General features: G+C 35.2%; 1 protein-coding gene across 2 annotated transcripts in view; it reads left to right on the top strand.

Moving 5' to 3' along the window:
• DENND1B (DENN domain containing 1B) overlaps positions 1-12,843 on the top strand; it is a 261,965-nt gene that overhangs the window by 65,478 nt on the left and 183,644 nt on the right. For both annotated transcript variants that reach the window (XM_043567911.1, XM_043567912.1), the window contains exon 3: positions 5,615-5,658. In XM_043567911.1, coding sequence (XP_043423846.1) covers positions 5,615-5,658 — 44 coding nt within the window. The remainder of the gene's footprint in view (positions 1-5,614; positions 5,659-12,843) is intronic.

The raw sequence follows: 12,843 nt of genomic DNA, 5'->3' as shown, positions 1-12,843 counted from the left end.
TTTTTTACACAATAGCATATGTAGAAAATGATACTTACATGATAAACTTGGGAGGGAAGGAGTAGGAGATAGGGAGGAGAGGAGGGAAATTGATTTTATCTTTTTCAATACCTGCCTCTGATCAGAGACCGAAAGCATTTTTATTCATTAGTGTAAGACCAGAAGTTCAGCCACCTGATTTCATAATTACAAATGCCCCACGTATTGATTTTACCTTATTTTTCAGTCCAATTTTCTTCAGATATATGTAGCAGATTTTTTTTTTACTGAAAGTATACTGTTTTAAAATGCATTAGCGTGACTTGGTATAACATTTAGTAATAATGGACTTTACAGAAAAAAGAAAACCTCACTTCCCTTTTTATTGGCTTTAAATCAGCAATTCGTATCTATAACTACTCTTCTGTTTAAATTTTCTTTCCATCACTCATGACTGACAGAAACCTCAACCCTGACTGAATCTACCAATTATCTCCTCTGCCTAAACTGTTGGATGATGATGGGGAAATAGCACATTGTTGCCATTAAACACTAGGTTGGATGCCTACCAAATTGAGTGCTCAACTATGCCTGAAACAGTTATTTCACACTTCCTCCTTAAACCGCCAACAACTTCTCTCTTAAGCAGAGAGCTTTGCTCCTACTTTACAGAAAATAATTGGCAATTTTTACACAAAACTTTTGCTTTTGCACCACAGATTCTAAAATCTCGTGTTCATATCTTCTCTTTTCTTACAATAATGGAAAACATTTCCAGCTTCCCTCCAAGACTCATCTCACTATCATGATCAGGATCCCGTTCTTCCTGCCTTCTCAGAGATATCATCTCTTTTCTTTTTGGCTCTCTGCTGGCTCATTAATTCCTATTATCATTTAAACATGTTCAAGTCTGCACCATTCTAAAAGAAAACAACGAGACAAATCTATCTAGCTTCATCTCGCTCTCCTCCTACTGTTACTTTCATCTTCCTTGTACAGTCTTTGTTAAATAAGTTGTCTCCATACACTGTCTTCCTTATTCATACTCACTGCATAATCTTCCTGAATCTGCCTTCTCCTTCCTATCCTTCCATTGAATCTCATTTTATTATGGCTTTATGCTTTACATATAGTTACCATTTTTTAGTTGTCACCTTGCTTACTGTTTTGCCACATTTGTTTGAGAATTTTTTAGATATAACTTCTTCCCTTGATTTTCATAACAGCACACACTCTTGCTGTATTCTTTATTTATGTCTAGTTGCTACTTCTGATTTTGGTTTATGTCATCATCTGCTTTAATGGCTTTCCATGATACCCAGCATACATTGTAAACTCTGTAGTCTGGCCCTAACCTCTCCAGCTTCATCCCTTGACATTCTCTTCCTTCCACTCTGCATTCTAGATAGTTAACTTGTGTTTTGTTCCAGTTTCTAGAGTGCATTGTTCTTTCTCTTAACTTCCAAGACTTCCTGCATATTGTTTCTCCAGTCTGAAATGTTGTCCCCTGCCCACTTTGGAACCCAAATCATCCTTTACTTGCTTGACATTGATTTACATGTACTTTCCTTCCTAAGTAGCTTAGTGACTCTAAATTAGATTAGATTTCCATATGTTGTCCTGTAGTATCCTGTCCTTTTAGTATAATACTCATTAAATTTTATTGCATTATATATATTAGATGCTTTATTTTCTATAAGTTGTAGAGACCCGATTTTGTTTAGTTCACCATTATATCTTTATCAGTGGAAGAATAAAATTAGATATTTTCTTTAATGAGTCTTGCTCATTTACATTCAAGAGACATCACCATTTCTTCATTAAGAATTTTTTTTTCAATTATTAAGCCAGTGAATTTTCAAGTTCAGTCCAAATGTTTCTACAGGATACCTTGTTTAAAACAATAGTTTGCACAAAAACTGGAGAGTTCCAGGTGTGCTATAGGACTTTGGAGGGCAGGGACTTTTCCTCTTTCTTTAGCACTGCATAGATTTTTGAATGGAATAAATTGAACTTAAACGGGACAGAGAAACGTATTGATTCTAGAAATTACTTAAAATCGCTGCTCTTTACATCTCAACTAAGAAGGTTCTAGTCTCTCACATTGACTAGCTTTATAACTATGACTCCTTGTTTTGGCCTCAGTTTCCTCATTCATAAAATTCTGATTCTGCAAGGTAGGTTAGTCAAACACTGAAAGCTATACTCCATCAAGTTACTCACTAATATTATATATTCTACCTTTCAAAAGTATTTGGTTTCTGAACTGTGATTTTATAAATACATATTTTTAAAGATACTCATCTCTGAATGCCACAAAATTATGTAAATGCTATTTATTTATGCAAATTAAAGTTTTCTTTGCATGTTTTAATTTCATAGTTTTATTACCCTGGTATTTTAAATTATTTTAGTTATTGTTTTCAGTTAGGGACCAGAAAATGTGAAAGACCTGATTAAAAAGGAAAAAAAATTTGCTGAATTTATCTCACCTTACATTAAAAAAACAAAATTGTTATTTAGTGTTTATTTAGTTTTGAAGAGAGACAGAATGTAAGCAGGGGAGGGGCAGAGAGAGAGAGAGAGGAAGACAGAATCCGAAGCAGGCTCCAAGCTCTGAGCTGTTGGTACAGAGTCCAACACAGGGCTCGAACCTACAAACTGTAAGATCATGACTTGAGTCAAAGTCAGATGCTTAACTGACTGAGCCACCCAGGTGCCCCTTACCCTACATTAAAAAAAAAGCCTTAGTCATGAATTTGTAATATTTGTGATGGTTTTGCACAAATAATATTTTAAATACTCTTATTCCAAATTTACGGATTTCATACAAATGTTATATTTTCCTTACTACAGTGTAAAATCTCTTATTAAAATAAAATGTTGGGGCACCTGGGTAGTTCAGTTGGTTAAGTGTCTGACTTTTGATTCTGGTTCAGGTCATGATCTCATGGTCCGTGAGTTCAATCCCCATGTCCGGCTTTGGGCATGAGCAGAGTCTGCTTGGTGTTCTCTTTCCTCCCTTTCTCTTTGCCCTTCCCCTGCTCATACACACACACACACACACACTCACTCTCTCTCTCTCTCTCTCTCTCTCTCTCTCTCTCTCTCTCAAAAATAAATAAATAAATAAATAAATTAAAAGATTAACTACATTTATGTACAAATCAAGTATTCTTCCTTTCATATTTATTTGTTTTCTAGATTGTAGGTAGCAAAGGTTGTTTTCACGTTAAGGTACAGAGTCTCCCTTGAATTGCTGGCAGACGTGGTTAAGGAGAACAGCACAGTGTATATCGGTTCTCGCCAGCAGTGGTGATTTCTGCCAGCAGTTCTCATCCTTTCACCCATAAAATAAGCATAAAATTGACCTAACATTGCCAGATCGGATCTGGTATCTGGAAAGTAATCCTCAGGGAATAAAAAATTTCAGTCTTTGTGCATAAATTTAAGATAGGTTATAATAGTTTTTATCAGAGCCATTTTTTTTCTTCCTTTGCAGTACTCGTGAAAAGTTGTTACAGAGATGTGTCAGATATGGCATAAATCTAACGACACAGGCAGTATCTAAGTTAATCCATTTCAAAATATGGATTTATGTTACAATAAATTTTTGAGTGCTGATGTGTAAATTTCATTTAATGAAAAGAGGATATTTTCAAATGAATAAACAAGTAGATGCTGTTTTCATGAATTCACTTGTTCATTCTCTCTGTGAAAGAACAGATGATACAGAAAGAAAGCAGTATAATGGGGGATGAGAAAAAGGGAGTTAGTAAAATATACTTGGGTAAATGCTGTGAACAGGGGCAAACCATTATCTGTACAAGATAAATGTTCTAGTTTTAAGACATAAATGTAAAAAATTTATCAAACATTTTCATAAATGACAGCTATAAAATTGAGTTGTTCAAAGGGATATTGTAAATACTCACATTGAAACTCCTTAACTCTGTTAATTATAAGAAAGAACTAGTTTACATTTCTGTATAATTGATTTGCTTATATGGCCATTAGTGTATTACATTTATCAAAGTAATAACTTTATATTTCATGAAGATTCCATCATATAACTTTCATTTTATTTATGAGATTCAAATCCTAATAACTACCATTTTGGTAAAACTAACTCACATGTATATATTTTCCAATGTAACACTCACACATTAAGTATTTTCCAACATAATCTTCCATGTCTTGAGTATTTGTAGGTGTCCTATAATGCATGTCACGTTCATTTTAGAAATGTATACACTTTGTTTTACATGAAGGCATGATCATTTAATATTACCTTTGTGAATTTATAATGCATTATTTTTATATAAGATGATTAAATCTTGATGATTTTAAATGATTTCTTATTTATATTGACTTATGTAGAAACCTTTTATTCTTTAGTAAGTAAAAGGTTAATTATAGAAAGTATGCTTTCTTTTTAATTTAAAACAATTGAAAAAAATTCTTTTGAACTTAGTAAGTAATACAGCAAGAGGAGGTAGCTCATGCTAAAAATATTGCTAGGTAATTATTGAGTTTTAGAGTTAAAATCTTGAAATTATATATTCTATAATATATAGAAATATAATATATAGAAATTCTATATAATATAGAAATTTGGACTATATTTTTATAAAAGCAACATGAAATAGTGGAAAATATGGAATAGAACTGTAATTTTTTACTCTGAGAGCATAAAGTGATATCTTTGGTCTACTGAGTCTTTTTGCTTGGAGTGAAGTTCAAATCCTGTTGTGTCAGTGGTACTTGTTATTTACATTATCTTGAGCTTTCAAAGGCTTTTTCAGAAGTAGTATTATCCATTGTACACTGTCCTTGGAAAGCACATCTATAGGTATTCAGAAGTTTTTTTTTTTTTGACAGAATTAAAAAGCACATGACCAAAATGTTTATTAGTGCTAATTAAAAGGGCTTATTTTTAATATACTAAGTAGAAAAGAAATATTGAGAGAAACAATGAAAATGAAAAGCCAGTGGGAATATTTATCAAATAACATTGGTTTTTATATATGAATAGGTATATAAAATATATTGGAAAAACTTCTCTAAAAGCCCTGCAGATATCAATTATATTTTAAGTAAGCTTGATACCTACCAATTTATATCTATTATTTTAAAAAAGGCTTTATAGAGTTGCAAATATGGAATCTTAAAAGTGAATTTTGATATAAAGCATGCATTAATAGGTGTTCTTAAATATTTAGGATTTTAAATGGAAATTTAAGGTGATATATCTTGGTCTAATTTCTAAGAACTATAATATATTTGATTATGTATTTAACACATTTATATTTTTCTTTTCAAATTAAAGGTAATGTGTTCAGTGTAGTTAAATCTGAAAATTCATATTTCAGAATCTTTAAAGTATATAAATAAAAAAGTGAGTTATGGAAATGGTTTTTGATAATCTAAGTTACCAATTTTATTTGTTCCTGTTCCTAAAGGTCATTTAAAGATCAAAATACTTTATTTTTAACCTCATCAACTGTAATATGTAAAGAAAAATTTAAAAATCATTTTAAAAGTAGCTTTGACAATTTTAAGATAGTTTTATAAGAATGTTGGTGTAAATGTGTTCTCTGGCCTCTGTTTAATGATGTGTGTCAATTATTTACAGATCCGGTGGTATTGTGGAAATTCCCAGAGGACTTTGGCGACCAGGTTGGAACCACATAATTGTTTAAAACCGTTTAAAATTGGAGTACTATGATTATTACTACTGTTAATGCAACAACTACTCTAGCATATGAATTACTATAAGTATTTTCTCTTGACCAACTGTAAGAAAAAGAAGCCATGTGTTCAGAATGTATATGGAAAATCTTCTTTTTTTTTTTTAAATGAAATTTATTGTCAAATTGGTTTGGAAAATCTTTTAAAGTTACCAAGTAGATGGGTGATGAAGAAGCCCTTGTATTAAAACTAATAGGAACTGAATGTTTATAATTTCAACATATTTTTACACTCTTTTGATTTCTCTATAGAATATATTTGGAAACATTTAAAATTTTTTTCCGTTAAAAAAACCTGACAATACCATACTTTGTTGAATACCCTTCTATTATTTCTGTCTACTTGAAGTAAGTAGTAACGGGTGTAAATCCATGATTTAGTTCTCTGCTTGTTACAGTAATGTCTGAATCATTTACGTATATAAGTTAAATTCTTATTTTTTACTTTTACATAATTCTTATCTTTCTTAATAAAAATGACTCTTAAAAGAAAATGAGAGAATTCAGAATGAATTTAATTCATTTGTACTTTAAAAAATTTTTTAATGTTTATTTTTGAGAGAGAGAGAGAGAGAGAGAGAGAGAGAGTGAGCATGAGTGGGGGGAGGGACAGAGAGAGAAGAAAACACAGAATCTGAAGCAGGCTCCAGGCTCTGAGCTGTCCACACAGAGCCTGACATGGGGCTGGAACTCACAAACTGTGAGATCATGACTTGAGCTGAAGTTGGACACTTAACCAACTGAGCCACTCAGGTGCCCCTATTCCATTTTTATTTTAAATTACAGTCTTTTATAGTTCCTTAAGTATTTAGTCTGACCAAAATTATGCATTATTTTGAAATGATCTATGTAAATAGAAATTTTTTAAAATTTATATTATAGATTTATCATTTTGAAATGAATTATATAATGCATGGTTAAATACCAATTTATTTTTATTTTTATTTTTTAACGTTTATTTATTTTTGAGACAGAGAGAGACAGAGCATGAACAGGGGAGGGTCAGAGAGAGAGGGAGACACAGAATCCGAAACAGGCTCCAGGCTCTGAGCTGTGAGCACAGAGCCCGACGTGGGGCTCGAACTCACAGACCGCGAGATCATGACCTGAGCTGAAGTCGGACGCTTAACTGACTGAGCCACCCAGGCGCCCCCCCAATTTTAACTTTTATAGAAATCGGCACTTTTCTGGAACTCTGCTCAGCAGATTCATTTATTTATTTTTTTTGTCTGCAGAACAGTGGGATAAAACGATCTCATCACTTAAAATTATAAAATGATATTAGTATGAGCTTACTCATAAGTTCACAGATATGATTCTTACAGTTCTCATAATTTATAAAAATGAAAGCTGATAAAAATATTGTTTAAAGCAATTCATCCAGAAATAAGTATACAGAAAAATATTTGTTTCGAGAAGTTTATTCAGAAATAAGTATATAGAAAGGTGATTTTGATATGTGGAAGGATAGCTTTCTGCATGTGAAAATCTTTGGGTAAGACTAGGAAATTACACTGAAAAAAATCAGTAAATGGGCATGTTAATATTAATTCAATAATGCAGCTCTTGACTATTTTCCACATAAAAAGAGGGGTATGCTCTCTTAATTTGATTTAGCTCTTTAGAGAAAGAATAGATTTATAAATATCTTAAGTATGCAGAAGTCCCGATAGTGAAGACATGATCTGGACATATGACATATAATTGGGTTTGTTCCCAAGTAATGTATAGTTAGATTAGAGCCTTCCTGACTCAGTTTAGCATTTTGAAATACTGTTCTTTTGGTCTTCTTGATTCTTTCTTGTCCACTGACCCAAGAACAGACCTCCTGTTCAGGTCACATCTTGTTTTGTTTTTTATTTTCTCCCTCTTAAACTGCCCCTGAGAATTCCTAGGAGACCTGAAGACTCCTCACCTTGGGTTCACATGAAGGCAGTCATGTATTTGTCGAGTTCAGGTGCAGTAAGTTGTTCAGTGAAAGCAACTGTTGCTGTCCCTCTTTGTGACTGGTTGGTGGTTAGGAATTTTGTACTTGGGGTTTAAATGTTGCTTTGTTCCCCAAGTTTGTGAGGTTAGTGGAACATTAGTAAGCCCTTGCACACTTCAAAAGCAGTTAACCAGGTAATGGTGATGAACATCCAGAATTCCAATTCACAGCAGTTACACACTTTTTTGAAGGTTAGATCTGAAAGGAGCTTTAGATACCATTTTGTTTAACCACTTTATATCCAAAGGAACCAAACTTTATGTAGGAATCTAGCCAAGGACCTTGAAGAGTGGGTTTGTTATATGCTTTTTGGTGAATATTCTGAATACTACAGATGGTTGAGGTACTCTGTGTATATTTCTCATTCTTACTGCTTACTATTGTCATATACTGTCTGCTTCTTGCTAAATAGCCTTTTCACTGGATCTGAGATATGCTTCAGTAATAATAATAATTAAAAAGCTCTTTATTTAGCTCTTAATATGTATTGGGCAGTATACAGTGTGCCTTAGGTACATAATTCATTTTATCTTCAAATTCACCTAGTACTGCTAGGAGATAGTAATCATCCTCCAAATTGAGGCTTAAGAAACTTGCTTGAGATCACACTGTTTATCAGAGGCAGAGCTAAGATTTGAAGGCAAGTTTCAATGTGCTGTTAGCAATTAATCTATATTCTTTCTGTTTGGAATGCTGACCCAAATCCTACCCACCTATTTTATTTTAACTCTTTTGAAAATACTTGCGGCGCAGTTGGTTAAGCCTCCGACTCTTAATCTCGGCTCAGGTCATGATCTCACGGTTCACGAGTTAAAACCCCACATCTGGCTCTGCACTGATGGTGCAGAGCCTGCTTGGGATTCTGATTCTGCTTCTCTCTGCTCCTACCCGACTTGTGCACGCGTGCTCTTTCTCTCTCTCGCTCTCTCTCGCTCTCTCTCTCTCTCAAAATAAACTTAAAAAATAATTTATCATAACAGTTTCCCCCCCTCAGTATCATTATAATTTGAAATCAGGGTGTTATTGAATCTAAAGAAATAATATCAATTCATTATCCTTTGGTTCTTCTACATAGACTTGTTGGTTCGTCATAGGTATTGGTTTATTACCTGCTCCTCGAGTGTATTTTCCTTCTTTAGTTGGTGGAGGAGCCAGTGGGACCTCAAAATTACATTTCAGGAGTTTTGATTTTTTTGTGGTGGGAGGTACAGTGCAGAATTTTGTAGAGGGAAGTAGGAGATGAAACTGTAAATGTGAATGGGGCTGGGTTTTGGTAACATTAATGGCCTTGTTAAAGAGTTGGTCCTTGAAAGGAACTTGAGGAGAGTGTAACATAACAAAATAAGTAGGTTAGGAAGATTAGTCTGGAAGAGGTTTCTGAATGGATTGGTTGTGGGAGAAACCAGAAACAGGGAAATTAGTTTAGCGATTGTAGTATTTCAGCTGAGGGCATCTGAGGGATCTGAAAGAGTTGGTTACATTAGGAGTGAACATGAAGATGAGTGTAAGGGGGGAGAGTGAGGCTTCATGCAGGAGTGTTCTGGGGGGCATGGGGTAGAGAGGAACAGTGATGAGAGGACGAAACTTGACTTTTGACACTCCAGGAAATGTTGAATTACCTCTAGTCTGAGTGATGGAAGGGGACTTTGGGGATTGGAGAAGAATGGAGAAGTGTTTACAGCCAGGGGAAGTACGAAGCTGTGACCAGTTTGAGGATTGCTAAACAGATTGAACTGATGTCCAATTTGTGTTTTGCAAATACACTGAGGGCTCTGGCTGAGAAGATTAATGCAGAAGACGCCCATCCATGCCACTGGTACTTGCAGTATCTCTTCATACATCTGGGAGAGGTTCAGGCTTCTGTATAAAAGGAGTAATTTTGTTTATTTTTGCTGCTATCAAGATACTCTCTCCTTTGCCCTTAGTTCTCTGTTGTTCACTTCTATGCTTAGTGGCTTGAGGCTGTTTTGCAGAATACTTAATCCCCCCTACTCTCTGCTTGTCATTTTCAGGGTGCACATTTCTATAGCTCATACCATGCCCTCTTTGGACCATTGTTAGTCTATGTTTCTTGTAGGAGAGGAGTCAGTCTTTGTGAAAAAAATACACTTTTAGGGGAGAGTCAGAAATAAAATCTTATAAATGCTGAAATCAAACAGGTTTGTGTTTAAATAGTGGCTCTATATTTATAGATTGTGAGAAGTGTTGCTTTGGGCAGGGACTTAATCTCTCTTAATTGCTCATTTGCAAAATGGGACTAATTTTACTGATCTGACAGAATTATGATAAGAATGAAATGATCTGAAGTCTGTAAAGGACTCAGCATCATGCCTGGCATGTAGAAAACACTCCATAAGTGTGAACTAATAGTTTTGTTAAAATACTGCAAAGCCACAAATGTTTATTAATTTATGATGAGGCATAGATAAAACTGCTTTATGTAGACTGTCATTTAAAATTTTTTTTTAACATTTATTTATTTTTAAGAGACAGAGCGCGAGCCGGGGAGGGGCAGAGAGAGAGAGACAGAGAGGGAGACACAGAATCCAAAGCAGGCTCCAGTCTCTGAGCTGTCGGCACAGAGGCCTAAGTGGGGCTTGAACTCCCGAGCTGTGAGATCATGACCTGAGCTGAAGTGGAATGCTTAACTGACTGAGCCACCCAGGCGCTCCTGTAGACTGTGATTTTTATAGGTGAATAACAAGTTTGAGAATTTCACTGCTTTATAGACCTTCAGGAAGATTTATAATTTAATAGCATAAAAGATACTAATATTTAAAAATTCTTCTCTGATGTGTGATTTCTGACTTTCTGAAATTTCTGTGCCACTAGTTGATGACCACAGTGGGTATTTGCTGTTTAACTGGCAAAAGTTTGTTACCCTTTAGTTATTTTTATGAAAATCTTAAACTCTGTTTAAGATTTCCTTTCTTTTTTTCAGGGTGGCTATCAGCAGAAGTCATAGGACCACGGAGCCATGATCTTTTAATAATGGCCAAGGCATCAGAAATCATTAAGACCTTTTGCTCAGTCTTTAGATAGGAAAGAAGATTAGGAAGAGTTGACCCTAGGGTCGTACTTCTTATTTACCTTCAGTCTTGCAGTACTTTTCCTATTTTCACACAAACTGCAGGTCATTATGCTCCTGGGCCATTTCACATGCCTCAGATGACCTTTTCCTGTTTCTCTGATGTACCTTTTCCATAATGCAACTGAAGTGTTTTATCTTCTGTGATATTTTGTGGCATTCCTCTTTTTGTGTTCTCGACTCAGTTTTGTATTACTGTGCCTGCTGTGTTACCTGAGTAACGTGAGTTACCTGGAGTACTTGTTTTTGTGGGTCTTATTTCAGTGAATGCTCTCACTTAAGCTTCTTTCCCAGGCCAAAGACTTTATGTATTAATTTTTTACTTCTCTTTCCCTCACCCAATTTCTGTTGCCAATCTGTCATCAAATCCTATTGTTTGTGGCTCGTTTATGTCTCCTCAATCTCTCTACTTCTCTTTATTTCTAGGGTCCTGTCCTTAATTCCCATATTCCCAACTCTTCTTTCTGTTTTTGTCCCTATTTAATTTATTCTCCACAGTGAAGCTAGAATGATCTAAAAGACAGTGGAATGATCTCTCTAAAAAACAAATACTCTACTCCTATCACTAACTGTCTTTGGTTCCTTACAATGTGCCAGGCAGTTTCTAGGTACTTTGCCTGTATTTGCTCATTTAATCCGAATAATGCCCCTGTGAAGTGAAGGGACTACTATAATTCCCATTCTACAGATGAAGATACGGAACTACAAAATACTTAATTTACCCAGTGAAAGCCACACAACTCTTAAGTAGTAGAGCCATTATTTCAAGCCAGACACTGATGCCAGAGCCGACTCCCCTTTGACATCTTCAAGATAAGGTTCAACTTAACACCATCAAGTTTTCTTGTTTCGAGTCCTTTGTTTACATCTTTAGCCTCCTATATTTCTGTCTCCCTTTCCATTATCTATTTAAAAAGTGGTCTGTATTTTATATTGGACATTAGTTTCCCTTCTGTACCATTTATTTGTATTCTTTGAACATGTGAGTCTGTCTGAAATGCTAATCTCCTACTTGTACTCTCTTTTGCCCATCTTTCTGGTCTTGGCTTAGAGGTCATTTCCTTCAAGAAGGCTTTTCTTTATGTCACAGGTCTGGATTGAATGTACCTCCTGGGACTTCCCTTGGCATTTTATGCTTTCCGTATTATAGCACTTATATCTGTCGTCTTCCTTACTTTCTACTTACCCATTAGACTAAATGTATTTGAGACTACTATTAAAGAATAATTTTTATTTATTTATTTTTTTTTTTCAACGTTTTATTTATTTTTGGGACAGAGAGAGACAGAGCATGAACGGGGGAGGGGCAGAGAGAGAGGGAGACACAGAATCGGAAACAGGCTCCAGGCTCCGAGCCATCAGCCCAGAGCCCAACGCGGGGCTCGAACTCACGGACCGCGAGATCGTGACCTGGCTGAAGTCGGACGCTTAACCGACTGCGCCACCCAGGCGCCCCTAAAGAATAATTTTTAAAAGAAAATGTAATCATGACTCTAATACAGATTTAACAGTTTATTTTGAAGTTTTTTTTTTTTTTTTTTTAATTTTTTTTTCAACGTTTATTTATTTTTGGGACAGAGAGAGACAGAGCATGAACGGGGGAGGGGCAGAGAGAGAGGGAGACACAGAATTGGAAACAGGCTCCAGGCTCCGAGCCATCAGCCCAGAGCCTGACGCGGGGCTCGAACTCACGGACCGCGAGATCGTGACCTGGCTGAAGTCGGACGCCTAACCGACTGCGCCACCCAGGCGCCCCTATTTTGAAGTTTTTTAAAACTCATTAATTGATTGAAGGTATGAACAAAATGCTGTATATTATTCAGTAGGATATAGACAAATTAGGAATGCTGTAATAAATGTACAAATAGACATAAAAGTGGCTTTATCCACATGGGGAAAGGTGAGAGAGGAGGGAAATCAGTTGTCCTTCTGTGAGACATGTCTGTGGATAAATATTATTTGTATTGCTATCATTTATTTACAATTTAGAGTTGTAAAATAGCTTCAAGACAATGAAAGGCCCAGAGCCCCTAGAAGAG

This window comes from Prionailurus bengalensis, chromosome E4 (genome assembly GCF_016509475.1).
Source record: "Prionailurus bengalensis isolate Pbe53 chromosome E4, Fcat_Pben_1.1_paternal_pri, whole genome shotgun sequence".
Classification (NCBI taxonomy): Eukaryota; Metazoa; Chordata; class Mammalia; order Carnivora; family Felidae; genus Prionailurus; species Prionailurus bengalensis.
The sequence above is the reverse complement of the archived record's forward strand: the minus strand, read 5'-3'. Positions and strand labels throughout refer to the sequence as shown.